This window comes from Zingiber officinale, chromosome 8B (assembly GCF_018446385.1).
Source record: "Zingiber officinale cultivar Zhangliang chromosome 8B, Zo_v1.1, whole genome shotgun sequence".
Lineage (NCBI taxonomy): Eukaryota > Viridiplantae > Streptophyta > Magnoliopsida > Zingiberales > Zingiberaceae > Zingiber > Zingiber officinale.
In genome coordinates this window covers 37211696-37227662 of record NC_056001.1, presented here as the reverse complement: position 1 = coordinate 37227662, position 15967 = coordinate 37211696, and the positions used below count along the sequence as shown (strand labels likewise).

Genomic DNA, 15967 nt, shown 5'->3' with positions numbered 1-15967 from the left:
TGAGGTAGAGGATAAGAGCTAGGGAGGATTTGATAGGCATTCCAAAGATCTTCTTGATGTTCATGCTTGTTCTTGTCGTATCGTGCGGTTCCTTGCAGATTTCCGTAACTTCTCGTTTCCTCTTGCGATCCATTTTGTTTCCAGCCATGATTTGGGGGCTTTTGAACGAATTTGATGTGTCGTGTTGTTCTCATTGGTTGGGTTTCGGTTAATTCCTGTTGTGGAAGTTTTAAGCCTCTATCGATGAGGTACTTGTTGACCCATTGCTTCGGAAATGTTGAACAGATTTTGGGACCTTGATCAATGATGTTCTTGTGATTTATTGCTTCGGTAACTTTGAACGGATTTGGGAATGTGTGGTTTCAATTCGATCAAGTGTTGTTTCTCTGGTTAACTGTGGTTTTTTTGTGGATTTAATTCGAGGTGTGCTGCTTTATTTCATAACTTGGGATGATGAGGATTTCATTGCCAGGTTGTACAGTTTTGCAGATATCTGTGGTTTTGGTGGGGATGCAATTTGATGCTATTTTGTTCCTGTGAATGACCTCGGTTTCGTTGTGTTGTTCTTTGATTAGTTGTGTATGTTGAGAACTGAATTAGAAGTCGTTATCATGATCTTTGGTTTTGTGGATAGTTTTAGTGGGTTATGAATTGATTTCAATGTAGTTCTTTCTCCTTGTGAAGGCTTTGGATTGTTCTCGTAGGGCTAGTTTCGGATTTCATTGCAAGTATTTATTTAGGTGCATAAATCGGTTGTTTCCTTTCAAATATTGATACATGTTAGGTGCTGAATTTCCATTTCTTATCGCTCTCTTTCATGGATGAATGTTTCTGTGGTTTGCACCTTGTGATGGGAATTCGAAGGGGATTCTTCTAGTTTGATAACTGCTATAGGTGCTGAATTCTTTTCCTTTAGCTCTCATTTATGTATTGCAAGCTTTTAGTTGTTATTATCTTTGTTATTGAGGATTTGATTCTAGTGTTGCTTTGCACTTACTTCTGTTATGTATGCATGGCTAGCTTAAATGTTGGGTCAGTTTGTTGATGTAGCTTTGTTAAGTAAATTTGAAAGATGATGACTGATATTGGAAGCTAAGTTAGTTCATGCTACTGGCAAGGGAATGTTTGAACAGAACTTGGTAGAATGGAATTGAAAGATGCTGAGTAATTGGAAGCTAAGTTAGGTGCTTCCTCTGTTCTTGTAGGTTGGAAATTGAAGGCGTAGATCCGCATGCATTGATTGGGTTGGAATGCAAGGCAAGTAATTCCCATGACTGTGTGAGTATCCGACTAAATGATTTTCTGTGGATATCAGTTTTAACTGAGGCTTTTCAGGTTCTCTGGCCTATAGATGATGATTGGTACAAGGGTTCCATCACGGAGTACAATTCAGACACCAAGCATCATAGAGTATGTATTGAATTTTGTCTGGTCAATCGTTCATTAATCTCCAAACACCTCTCAAAAACCATCAGTTTGGAAGCTTCACCTTTTGCTTGCTGTACATCATTTCTCTTGTTTAGTTCTTTCGTGGTATTCCGTTATATGAAATAAGGAGCCTGTGATATGTTCTAGTTCGCTTATGGAAGTTTGAAAGCTCATTTGCTTATATTCTTTCGTTCTTCTGATTTTCTTTTTTTCATGATTAGTTGTTGATATGTTAACAGTTAATGTGTATTTTCCTACGTACCCCTAAATCGTTACTCAATACACATTATGCCTTATCTTTTAACTCAAACAAACTCAACTTAGTGCAGGTTAAATATGTGGATGATGATGTCGAGCATTTGATTCTCTCAAATGAAAAAATAAAGTTTCATTTATCTTGTGTAGAAATGAAGGATTTATGTTGGAAATGTGGTGTCCCCAACTTAGAGAAGAAAGGCCTCAATTACAATGAATTGCTGGCTTTAGCACTTAACTTTCATGATTGTCAAGGTCTTGAACCAGGTGAACTTGTATGGGCAAAACTTACAGGTATGTGTAAATTTATGGTGTAGTTATCTTATATGTTTCTTGCTGATGACAAATTAGGTATTTTTATATGCAGTAAATTGATTGAACTTTGAAAATATTTTCTTTATGATTATCTTCATAATTATTTAAAATGTTAGTATTGTAGATGTTGGGATTAAATTTGATGAAAGTTCTCGACACTATTTCATAAGGATGTTAAATACGTAATGTTAAATATGAAAAATCGTTGAAATCAATAGTATTTTCTATAATTATTTTCTTTGTAGTCATTATACCTCACCAGTTGCTCGCTAGCTGGCGGAGGCCATCATCTTCTCCGACGTGCAGCAGGCTGTGGCTGACGTCGCCCGCATGGCAGCCTCCCTCCTCCGCCTCCACTTCCACGACTGCTTAGTCAATGTCGTCCTCGTCATCGCAGATTCCTTCCTTTAATTCACTCTTTTATCTTGCCGTGTAATTTGATCAATGCGTCTGGATCTGTGTGGTGATTCAGGGTTGCGACGCGTTGGTGCTTTGGACGACACGGCGGAGATGGTGGGGTAGAAGACGGTGAGGCCGAACGAGAACTCGGTGAGGGGCTTCGACGTGTACGTGGCGGAGGGGATCAAGGAGGAGAGATGGCCTGCCCGGAGACGGTTTCCTGCGCCGATCTCCTCGCCATCGCTGCCCGAGACTCTGTTCTTTTGGTATTTATTTATCTATCTGCGAAATTTTCACTTTAGCCTTCGAATATGTCAATTTTACACCTTAAATTTTTGTAAATTTTGCACTTAATCATGAAATTCACGCAGTCGGGAGGACCGACATGGCCGGTGCAGGTCGGCCGGAGGGACCGCACCGTTGCTAGCTGGTCCTTGGCCACCACCAGCCTCCCATCTCCGACGTTTGGCGTCGCCACCCTGCTCCAAAAGTTTGAAAACGTCGGCCTCTCTGCCACGGACATGGTCGCGCTCTCCGGCGCCCACATGCACCATCGGCAAGGCCCCCTGCTCCACGTTCGCCTCCCGCCTCGCCGGCGCAGGAGATCGCATCTTCCTTCAGTCCCTGCAGCATCTCTGTTCTGGATCGACGTTGTCGAATGGGACGACGACGATAGCCTCGTCGTTGGTCCACCTCGATGTGGGCTCGCCAGCGAGGGGCTGCTTCTGTCAAACCAGGCCCTGGTAGGGGAAGCAGGCGAGGTGGGCGTGCTCGCAAATTAAGGCCTACGCCGCAGACGAGGCGCTAGCTGTTCTTCAAGGACTTCGCGACCTCGATGGGGGGAGGCTGGCGCCGCCAGCGGGCAGACCCGGCGAGAGGTTCGCAAAAGTTGCCAGGCAGTCAACTCTTAATTAGCTTAAGCACTATATATATAGCATTAATTATCATAACTTAATCATGATGATTAATTAACTAATCACTATAATTATATTATGCTAGCGTCTTAAGGGCATCTTCAATAGTTACAGTTTTACAAAAAAAATTTTATGATCTCAATATGCCACATCAACATTCTAAAAACTTATTGAAACATCTCCGATAGTTAGAGTTTTAAATGATTTTTGTGTGCTCCATTTTATAATATGTAATTGCATGACTACATGTATATTACATCAATTTTAACAAAAAAAACAGCTTTGAACTTTCACTACTGCTCTTTAACAACAAACTTCAAACCTTAAGTATCCACATCAGTTTCTCTATTACTATATCTAAAATTCAGGATAAATGACCCACTTTATTAAATTTAGATAATCACTTTTCACTACACACTACATCAAATATCTTAAAATTTCCATCATCCTTAATTTTTTTATTATTTTCTTCTTTTTTCTTTTATTTTTTATTATTATATTTATGGAATGAGTGGAAGAAGAGAGATTGAGTGGAAGGAGAGAGATTAAAATGAAATATTATTTTATCTTTAGGGTTGAGGTTTCATTTCCTAAATTTAAAGAATTATTATTCATCAAATCTAAATTTAGGGAATGAATAGGGTTACTGATGTAGAGGGTTTTTAGTTACCCTATCCAAAATTTAAGATAAAATTTTTGGATAGGATAGCTGATGTGGATGCTCTTACATCCATAATGGTTAGAAATTTTTTTATTTAACTTTTTTATTTTATAAATCTTTTTAAAAATTTTACATTGGAGATGCTTTAAGTATGTACTGTTACTAGTTATATTGTGAATTAGGTAGAAATATATGTTAATTTGTGGAGTCTAGTGGTTAATTTGAATGTTATCACTATGATTTCAATTAGGTAATTAATCCATGCTCTGTTATAAATCTGTCGTCTTTTATTCAACTGGCTGTCGTTTGGAGAAAAAAATATATTTTATAAGTTACTAAATTAAAATATGCAATGTAGTAATTATATTTTCGGGCTGCTTACACATATTAGAACACAGACAACGCACGCCTCCTTTGTCGCGCGCCTAGGAGCTGCTCTCGAGACCTACGTTCGCCCTCCCTAAACCAAAACCCTAATTCCTAAATCGAAACCCTAAACCTGGTCTCTCATTTCTCTATCGACTCCAGCCTCCCTAAACTCGATGTCTAGCGTTGCCCGGGGTGGTCGGGTTCATGGCGGCAGTTCGCGAAGCGGCGGAGGTAGAAGTGGGCATGTTCCATTTCCTCGCTCTGTCTACTTCGTCCTCCTACCATCCTCCGTCTCAATGTCGTACTTCTCGATCGAGGTAGTCCAGCTGCTCCCGATCGACGCGAAGGAGCAAGTTCCACCTCTATTGACAGATCCTCCAGTACTCTCGAGAAAGTTATTGAATATTGCATCTCGTCCGGACTTAGGCACAATCGGAAGGGAATGTCTAGTGTTAATCATTTTCTGGTCAAAGTTACGGATAATGACTTTTTTCCGTATAGTGTAAGTATTTAAACCTCTATTTCGTGCTAAGATTGTCGAATTGTTTTGATTCAATAAGTGAGCTATATGTTAAGCATATTTGATTTCATATAATTTAGATGTATTATTTCTACCTCTTTTTTCTGTTGAGATTGTCAAGTTGTTTTGATGCAGTGAGATTGTCAAATAATTTGGGCAAATATGGCTTGATGCACTAGCAATTTGGGCAATTTGTATCCCTTTAGTTGTATACAAATCACTAATGATCTCTTGACCGCCCCTTTGCTTTGATAATAAACTTCTATACTTTGAGACATTTGGCCAGTTCATCGATGCTACAACTGCAGCAATGGATGCAGAATTCTTCCACGGAGCAGGGTGTGTGATACACCGGCTCCAAATATAATGGTTGGCATCTTGATATATTCTTTTACAAGAGGTATCTTGTAGTTAAAGGGATTGTCGAGCACGGTGTTGCTTCCACTCGTCTGCTCAATTATATATGAAAAGGGATTAGTATACAGGCATATGAACTCCTAAAAATTGACAGGTCAAGCAAGTCTTAATTGGTGTAATGGTTGAGGTAGATCACAGAGAAGGTTTAAAAATACGACACAGGATTAGTGGATTGACAAGGGAGCCAGCAGAACAACTAAAGTACATTCTCGGTCTCCATGATTGTTTGAAAATTGTGTTCATCCTTATTGTTTCTATATTGAGGGAATTTGTTCCCTACGTTTCTCCCCAAAGGAAAACAAAAAGAGGTATCAGTGGTCCAATACTTTAAGGAACTGTATGATCGCAATTTGAATCATCTTTCATGGCCTTGCCTCTTGGTTGGGAGTGAGCATAAATTGTGGATGTCCAGGTTTGCAAAATTGTCGAGGGACAACACTATTCCAAAAATCTGAATGTGGAACAAGTTATTGCAATATCAAGAAATGCATGCGAGTTGCCCGATGAAAGAATACAGAGCATTTGTGAGGTTTGTGATACTAAGCGCATTGTTCTTGTTCCTTAAAGTACTACTGTAAAATTAAAACTTTTAGATGACTTTTAATATAATTACATTAAAGATTTCCAAAGCTTGCTAGTGTAACTTACATGACGGTGTTTTGTCAGATGGTTCAACAAAACGACTACAATAATGATGAATTCACGAAGGAATTTGGCTTAACGACGAAGAATAATGAGCCCACTACTGTAGAAGCTCGTATTTTACCAGCTCCTAGGTATTTTCCCTCTAAATATTTTACTCCTGTGTAGAAATTCTTGGCTCGGATATGTATTGTTTCTGTCTAATTACTAATGCTATGAGTTAACTTATTTCAATCGAATTGTTTGGAATGTTACAGCTAAAATATATTGATTCTGGAAGGGAAAGATATTTCATTCCTTTCGATGGTCAGTGGAACATGATAAACAAGGTAACATGGGTTTTTTTTTTTTTGCTGACTTCTTGTTCAGTTGTTCTTTTCTGCACTTTGATATATACGTCTGGTACTTCTCTCTGTTGACTAATTATTTAACATGGTGGTGTTGTTGCTTCGCAGAAATTGGTGTATGGTGCTTCTGTTGATTATTGGACATGTTTGAGTTTCTCATCATGCCCACCAGATGTAGTTAATTTTTGTGACCAGCTGATTGCCATGTGTAATGACATTGGAATGGTATGGATGCTTCACGTCAATCACTATAATTTTCTCTTAATTGACATTTATATAATCTAGTTGATTTTACATAAAATTTTTAAAGGTTATCACGCCAATACCTTTTCTCCCTTTCAAATTTGCTCATATTCATCAATTGGATGCTGCTTTGAGAGACGTTAAGGATAGCTCAATAGAAGTATTTAAACAATCAGGGATTGAAGAGAAGCACATCCAATTGTTGATTGTGATCTTACCAGAAACAAAAGGCTACTACGGTATTGCCCAATGACTATCCTCAGAAGTATGGAAAATTTGCTATCTGATTTTGATTCAATTTGTGATGGATGACAGGGAATATCAAGAGAATTTGTGAAACTGAGCTCGATATTGTGTCACAGTGTTGCAATCCAAGTGTGGCATTAAAATACAGCAAAAAATATTTGGAAACTGTCACGCTGAAGATCAATGTTAAGGTTCGTTATTGATGTCTACTATGATTTACCATGATTAATAGCCAATTATCTGCCTGTATACTAATCCCTTTTCATATATAATTGAGCAGACGAGCGGAAGCAACACCGTGCTCGACAATCCCTTTAACTACAAGATACCTCTTGTAAAAGAATATATCAAGATGCCAACCATTATATTTGGAGCCGATGTATCACACACCCTGCTCCGTGAAAGAATTCTGCATCCATTGCTGCAGTTGTAGCATCGATGGACTGGCCAAATGTCTCAAAGTATAGAAGTTTATTATCAAAGCAAAGGGGCGGTCAAGAGATCATTAGTGATTTGTATACAACTAAAGGGGAAGAACATGGTGGAATGATACTGTACATTTTCTATGTTGCTCGTTTGTATAAATTCTAGTAAGATTGATACTAAACATTTGTGTCCTTTTGCAGGGAACTACTAAAAGGATTCTACAAGTCAACAAATGAGAAACCTAAAAGAATAATTTTCTATAGGTTAGATGAGATCCATAGAAATCAAATAGGTGTAATGTGATTATCTGATTGAGAAGGTTTTTATTGCAGAGATGGAGTAGGCGAAGGGCAGTTTTAACCAGGTGTTGCTATCTGAAGTGGCCGCTATAAGATTGGTATGATTCTTTCTCCTGATATATTTTTTCATCAATCCCTTATTGTCATTCTTGCATGACATTTGCATTGTTATTTCTGTTCATGAATTCAGGCTTGTACTTCTATAGAATCGGACTATCGTCCTGGGATCACATTTATTGTAGTCCAAAAGCGACATCACACAAGGTTGTTCCCCAAAGTCCATGGAAATCAGGGTGTCTTGGCCACGAGAAATGGAAATATTTTGCCTGGTTAGTTGCATTTGATTTAAAAAAATTTCTTAGGCATTTAGAACTTATATTCTTTTTGCTCCTAGGTACTATTGTTGATACGAAAATCTGTCATCCAAAAGAATTTGACTTTTATTTATGTAGTCATATTGCAAACCAGGTACTGATTGAATTACTTTGATGCAACTAATTTCAACGGGCCCTAGGTTAAGCTTGTCCTGGCCATGTTTGTTCGAGCTATGCTTGACCTGACCTTGCTGAAGCCTGCAAAATACTATGCTTTTGAGTCTGTACGAATATAATGTTTTCATAACGTGTTTTTTTTTCTTCTTATAACCAGGGGACAAGCAGGCCTACTCATCATTACGTTCTGCTCGACGAAAATGGATTTTCCTCGAATGAATTGCAGACCTTAACTAACAACTTGTGTTATACGTACTTAGCAATTCTCTCATTATATTTCAGTTTTTCTTCTCAAGCATTTTTTTTATTACTTCTAATTTCTTTTTGTTCTTGCCAAAAATAGATACGCTCGATGCACTAACACAGTATCGATAGGTAAATTTTGCAATCCTTCTACTTTCTTGGTTGTTCATATGTTACTATTTTATAGCAATGGAATCTAACTCTTGTGTGTCTTTACAGTTCCGCCTGCATATTATGCTCACTTGGCCGCAGCTAGAGCTCGCTACTACATAGAAAATGAATACTTCGAACCTGATTCAGATCCCGTCCAAATCAAATTGTGTGATTAAGTTAAGAACGTAATATTTTACTGTTGAAAATCACTTCCTGTAATTTCAGTGGAGGGTGCCATGAGACAGGACAAGTTTAGGTATAAATGATATCATTTAACATGTATTTACGAAACTACTTGCGGCAGAGCATTGGTCATCCGTACATTATGTTCGATTTCCTTTCTAATTGTTATTTCCTGTGTTCTAGTTCCATTCTAAGGTTGTGGTTCTGCGCCATTTAAAGATCACGTGGATTTTCAGTGTCTGGTGGTGCTGGATATCGAGAAAGGCTTCCGATGCAACAGTTGTTCAAATACTCCAACTGCTTTTATCTATTTTTCGTTGTATGGATTTTTGACTTATGTTTTTGGTATTCTTCCTTTGAACTCCATTACTCTTTTTTTTTATAGTGGACAATGTTGTTCGAACTTTATTGTCAAATCTTAATTTCTGTACTTCAAAAGCAGATTTTGTTTGGAGATTGATCTGCTATTATCAATTTCTAAAAATCTAATGATTGTATGTGGTAATGCTGTTTAATAATATTAATTATCATTCTGATATGAAGTGTCTGTTGGGATTTGCAAACATAAGAAATTGGTTGGTTTGAAATTTAATAGCAATTTCTGACTTGTCTGAGATGTGATTTCCACATATAATCTCATTGCTATGACATATTTTACTTTGTGTGTCCTTTCAGAATTTCATAATTTGGGGTCTGACAATGATGGAGTGGAGTGCTAACACATGCATCGTGCTGCTGCGGTTGAAAGCGCTTGCATTTTCAGGATTTATGTTTACTTGAGTTTTGATTTATTTACCTTGGTTCTGAGAAGTGCCGTTTTAACATGCCTTCTCTTTTGACCCTTATTACAGCATTGACTTCTAGCCTCTTATTGGTCCTATTTCTGAAATTCGTAGGTTCAACAATGAGACAATAATCAAGAGGTCGCTGTGAAGTCTAACATTCTTCTACATCATTATGATGTAAGGTTTATCTCTTGATGCGTTGATTAAATTGCCATGTCTCTTTCACTTCATTTTATTAAATTCTGCTAAAGTATCTTCTTACCTCTTGTTTGTCTCCTCGACAGTGCATTTAGCAATAGAATAGTATAATGCAGAATAGATGTGCATCTTAGTAATGCTTTATGATTTTGGTGATCATTCTCACTGAATGGTTTATTTATAAGGACATGTCATTGATAACTTACACGAGATGGTTAATTAATTTACTATCTTAAATTTCTGGATCTAAAGCAAACTTCAAAATGACAATGGTGAGGCTCTATTTCCTTAAATTTTATTTAAACGCCACAAATTTTGACAAAGGATAAATCAAGCTGAGTTCCTTTTCATCAAAAGCTTTTGTAAGCTTTTTTTTTTTTTTTTGTGGTGTTTTTGTGCATTTATTTCCATCAAGTAGGTGAATTTTTTGCATGACATTTAAAGCAGAAAATTTACAATTGCATGTTTTGAAATTGTTACTTCAGCTAATGCAAGCAAGGCTCTTTATGATTTGGTTTGTTGCAATGGACATAAATGAATCAGGGATAATTTTGTACAGATATTATGTTGGTTTTGTTGCTCTATAATGTTCTACATATCATAGGCTTTGATTGAGAAACAGTGGTTGAAATTGTACAGCCCGACACTTGATTGTTGTTGCTGACCTTATTAACATAGTATGCTTGGATATTTGTGTAGTGAACTTGAAAATTTTGTTACTTTCTCCCCTTTCTTTCTCCACTTATTCAGTTTTTAAAGGTTACTATCTTGGTTACTAGGCTGCTAGCAGCAAGATCCTATCTTCCACTGGCTAAGTGCTTTACACACGCATGTGCTCATGCACACATGCTGCTGCTTGCTTGCACGCACTGCTTGTTTCGGTCAATCACTTGCGCCTATGATCATCTGCGTGAAATTTTCTCCCATGTTCATGCCATTTCACATGAATTTTGTTGTCGTTTTCCATCATCCTATTTGTGGAGTAGTAACCATCATCTATTCCTCCTCTTAGTGTCAGCGCTCGCACACCGCTTGCACACTCATTGGTACTATCTTCCTCTCCCTTCAAGAAAATTAAATCCACTTGTTAATCAGGTCAGGAGGTCCTGCAGACATTACTGCTGTGATTCTCCAATTGAAAATGTACAAATACAATAACTAAAAAACGCCATTATCATACCATGCTTGTAATCCAATCTCCTCCTTTGCATGCTGCAAGGAATTCTAAGCTGTGTGAGCTTTGCTACTACCAGCCTCTTTGTGACTCGACAATCTGTTGATGATTGCTACTACCAGCCTCTGCTCACATAGCGATTGGTGCCTCACACAAATACAAACTTCGCCCTTTTGAACCTTTACTTGCTTCCTAACTTAACCATCCGCATGCTTTATAAATTATTTCTGGGCCTTTGTTGATCTTAGGCATATGGAATCCTTGGATGCATGCTCATGAACCCTTTAAATTATATTTTGCTTGCATGTGAGTACTATTCTTTTTTTCATTATTTTTATTTCAAATCCTTAGTTTTTACTTCTGTGAGTCAAGCTCATGTTACAAGCTAGACAAAATGTCTATGCTGGCGGGGGCCATTGTTACACTGTTATTGGTCTAATGTGTTCAGTCATGCATTAGTACTTCTAGCTCACAGTTTAATCGCGAGTCTATATATTACACTCATGTAATGACTATTTGATTGACGCAATGGACTGTTCCCTTTCTCTTAATTTTACGGACTAGAAAGTATTCAAACGATATTCTCATTAGAAAAGTAAATTATTACACCTGTGTATATAGGATCCTTATAATACCTTTTACTTAAAAGCTAGACCAATAATTTGAGACTAAACTATATAATATGAATAATTTTACTAGAGCCTTTGGATATATTCTCTCTTTGTTATGTAGGCATTTCAGTCTGAATAGTTCTGATTTTCATAGACAATTAGAAACATTATAAACAAATGGAGGTCCATTATCTTCTCAGTCTAGTAACAAAAATGTAAAGATCCTGAAACATAATACCTACCAACCTGTGTCTGAAACATTACAAGTTGCTTTGGAATATCTAATGTTCTAACAGGATAGTAGGTGTTCTTGAAAGAAGGTGTCCAATAATATCACACTATTTTCAACATCTCTTTTGTGTTTACTAATTTTGACACTTTGCTTTATAGCTCCTGACAACAAAGAACATTTAGATTTCATACATCATGTCAAAAGACGGTACTTCTGCAATCACCATTTTTTACTGCTTGTTCATTTCCGATCCGAATTCTTGTCTGTTGCTGTGCTGCGATTATTGCCGGTTGAAAGAAAAGTAACTAATATGCTTCTGTTAGGCATTCGATTGTCTCCTGCCGCCAAGCACCCTGCCTCCATCAGTCAAACAAGAACCACCACTATGCCTGGAGACAGCAATGGGCGAGGAAGGTAATTCAGAAAAATAAAATGCACAGTTGCTTTTAAATTCATTTAATCATCAAACCTATCAAAACTATGTAAATAATCTCAAATTACTGTTTCCAAACGAAGTGAGCCATTCTCATGTAGGGTTCTTTCTGGCGTAATGGATGACACTGGGCCACACGTTTTGTGCTTGCCGAGCATGTTGTCAACCAATGGACTTTCACTTCAGGAACAAGTGTTCCACTACCCTATTCAAAAGTTCCAAGGTAATCGATGCTCCTAAATAGTTTTGATTCTCAGTTTCATATAAAAGAGTCTTGATACCCGTTTGGTATTTAATTGATGTGTATTGATAATTTATATATTATTTAAATTTCCATTGTGATTTTATCCTTTTATTTTTATATTTATTTATATAAAAATACAATGTCTTATAAAATCAACAAGTTTTATATTATTCATAAAACAATAAAAAAAAAAAGAAAATAATGATAGTATTGCTAATTGAGGTTGGTAATAATTGGAGTTTAATAAGAATTTTAACAAATGAGTAAGATAGATTGAGCATGTGGGTAACTGATTCACCCGATCGTGTAAAGTGAGAGAGAGGCCTTATTTCCTTCATTTGCTCTTTTACTGATGTAGTAATTTGAGATGCATTGTCTTGTCCTATCTTGTGCCGATTGTCTATATAGATCATGTATACTTCACTTCTCTACATCTTTCTGTCGCACATTCATTTATTACCAGCAAACCTCATAGCTCTATTTACCATCTTAATGTGATATTCCTTTGAATCTAACTAGTTCAATTAAATTAAATTCCTGCACTTCTATCTGAGAAAGATTGACTACATCTACGTAATGTTCTTCCAAATAATTTAAGCAATTAATTATGTGGATGCCTTAGACCTCCACCTATACTTGTTCCAAGCTCAATATTGTTCACATCTATATCAAAATGTATTAAATAAATCTCTCTCTCTCTCTCTCTCTCTCTCTCTCTCTCTTGATGCAAGCTTACCCACAAGCTGAATCCAAATGTTAAATTGTGGAGGGCAAGTAATTTGAACTCTTGTAAGAGGAGAGAGAGAATCAACAAAATACTCAGCTTTAACTGTTTGTATATTGTCTTTAAATCTTTATCCTCTTCTTTGTTTATTCTTTTGTGTTGCAATCATATATTTCTTCTCAAAATTTACTTTACATTAAAAACAAGAGCAACTCAAACTATAATCCCATAGATTTTACTTCTGGAGATTGCAATTGTATACATTTTGTTCTCGCATTACTAGTTACAAAAATAAAAATATAACTTTTCCAACATGCTGATTTTGATCTCCAAAAGTTATTTTTCATAAAAAAAAACTAAGATGTGATATGATATCATAGTACAGTTAATTAATAAAGGAGGGTAACAAATACCATTAGCAATCACATTTCTTTCATTTTTTTTTCTTAAAATATTATATTTGATATTGTTAATTCAAAAGGATAATTTTTTGTTATAATGATTTATATATGAATATGTTAATCCATTTTAAAATTTTAAAAACACATTATGTAATATTATACAATATGTTAAATTGAAAATATGCTATAAAACTGAAAGTGTAAACATGAATTATTAAAATTGGAGTTCATGTTACATTTAGTCATCACCTCTTCCAAAAAAATAATATAAATTAAGGAATGAAATTTCCACATTGAAAAAAAATCGTGTTCCAATAATTGCGGTTTCTGTTCTAATAATAATTGTAGGGCAATTGTTCATTCGAAACAAATACATTAATGAACTAGTATTTTTCATGAATTGCAACGTAAAATAATGCAATGTCTTGAATCAAGTGAAAACAATTTTTTTAATGCTTAAAATAATTGTGATGGTCTACTGTAATGGTGAAGTTGTCCAATATAATTGGAACTCAGACAAATGCCGAAGATCATACACGGACAAAAAGTTTGTCATCAAGGTTGTAACATGAAAATGTCCATGAACCATCTCTTTTCATCTTCCACCTTATAGGGATATTACAATAGAATAGTCGTTAAAACATTTTCATTGGTAGTGGCCACTAATTGCAAATACTCGGCTGTTAGTAGCGACCTGATGGTATAAATTCAGGCTCACTACTTCAGTGAAAGATGCATTTGATTCGATCCAAACCCTCCTCCTTGTTATCTCTCTCTCCAGCTTCTCAATCTTTGTTTTTTCTTCTTCTTTCCGTTGTAGCATTGGGCTGGTAAGAAATTCAGTTCGTCATAACTAACTCGTACGTATTTGATTACCAAAATAGTTTAAATGTTGTATTCTGATAAATTAATTATCCATTCAAATCTCTAAACACTGTATAAAAGAAAACAAGATATGTTTTTCTTTTAAAAAAAAAATTATGATTATCATAAATCTCAATTCATCCTTCACAAAACTACTAGTAAAGAACACGGTACGTAAATCGGTAATGTAGTGTATTTTAATAGATGAAAATAAATTTCTCGTAGTATTTAGAATTAAATCTGAGAATTTAAATATTTAAGATTTAATTACTTTGTTAAGGTAAAGATCGCAGCTAATATATTTCCAGGATTAATTATTTATGGTAAAAAATTTCTCTATATTAATAATTGACTAAAACACTTAGCGAGTGTTAGTTTGGTTGAATTTCTACTAAGTGCTTCCTAGATTCTAATTACATATAAATATTTTTGAGTGTTTAAGCTAATTTGATGTTTTTTATTATTTCTGTTTTTTATAATCTAAAATTAAAAGTTAACATTGATGTCTTTAATAAATTTTTTATTTTACATAATTACTATATGCACTTTTAATCTAATTTCTCTACTCATTCACGCTACTTATCAAATCATTTATAAAATTTTAATCATATTTTATTATAAATATTTACTTTTTAAATAATATTTTATATTTTATATAATTTGTATTGAGGTTGTTAAAATATGGATCATAATTCATTTGGTCGTTAATTAAGTGCAAAATTTAATTCAATTGCTATTTCTATTCCCATTTAAGCATTTCCTTGTAGTTTGTAGTGTGAGAAGGGAGGGCCAAGACGTGCGTCACTGTGGCCCTCCATTACTCAAGTTAAAATTAGGAAAAAAAAAAATCAAGATTGAGTTCTGCCCTGATTCGGCACCAAGTCCTTTCCCTGACTCGGTGCTTCAGTTTAGTCAAGGTCGAGTACTTCTCCTAGATATAAATGACAGAAGTCCTTTTCCTGACTCGTCGCTAGTATAAGAATTATTCTAATTTTTCTGAGTAATCTCACCTTAAGTAAATTAATCTTTACATTCTATCATGACGCTCATGATCACATAGATCAGATCCTCCTAGATATAAATGATTTGAATATTGTACCTCTTGAATTATTTTACAAACCTTCTTGACTTTGCCTACCTTATTTGATAAACTTTTTTTTCCTCTATCTATTCTAATACTTTTTTACTTTCAATAATTTCTTCATCTATCCTCTTGCTAGTAGCATGCATGTCTACGATTTCTTTCCTCTGCCCTCCCTTGTCTCGAACTCCATGAGATGAATTACTTCATACGGATTAATGAACCAACTAAATTTGTTGAGACAATCTACCAAATCAAAACATGAAATAAGTAAGTTTAATAAATATAAAAACAAGCATTCAATGAGATAACTTATATCAAAAAAAAAAAAATGGCAACTTACCAACAATACAAATTTATATTATCTCCATTGAGATTTGGACCACAACCTAAGGAAGAAATTTTAGGGCAATTAACATGCAATGACATTAATTTTTTAGAAATCTATGCTTGTGTCATAATTCTAATATTCTTATAAATATGTCATCAATAACATTCTGATTGACAGATTATATTTTTAATTGATATCAATTTCGTTATCCTAACTGATTTTGCAAGTCTTGACTTATTTACCATCTTTGCAATCTTCAAAGCCCCTTAACAAAATGGGAAGCACTTTTCATCCCGAGAGTCCAAAATAACTCAAGAATATACACATACACTTAGTCT

The 15967-nt window shown here is 35.4% G+C and overlaps 1 protein-coding gene and 1 pseudogene across 2 annotated transcripts; both read left to right on the top strand.

The window, feature by feature from the left end:
• The first annotated feature begins 1332 nt into the window (after positions 1-1332).
• Positions 1333-3409, top strand: LOC122017019 (peroxidase 30-like). 2 transcript variants are annotated; one of them, XM_042574481.1, is made up of 5 exons: positions 1339-1410; positions 1834-1977; positions 2244-2376; positions 2471-2663; positions 2769-3409. In XM_042574481.1, coding segments are annotated over exons 3-5 (606 nt in total). In that variant the 5' UTR covers positions 1339-1410; positions 1834-1977; positions 2244-2374; the 3' UTR covers positions 3180-3409. The 2 variants fall into 2 exon arrangements, with proteins under 2 accessions (XP_042430414.1, XP_042430415.1); XM_042574480.1 differs by having other exon boundaries at positions 1333-1410; positions 1834-2376.
• A 1658-nt stretch (positions 3410-5067) lies between these two features.
• Positions 5068-9048, top strand: LOC122014792 (annotated as a pseudogene).
• The last annotated feature ends 6919 nt before the right edge of the window (positions 9049-15967 follow it).

Coding starts and splice junctions, on each gene's coding strand:
- LOC122017019 (XM_042574480.1), top strand. Junction 2,664..2,768: donor CCCGAGACTCTGTTCTTTTG/GTATTTATTTAT, acceptor AAATTCACGCAG/TCGGGAGGACCGACATGGCC.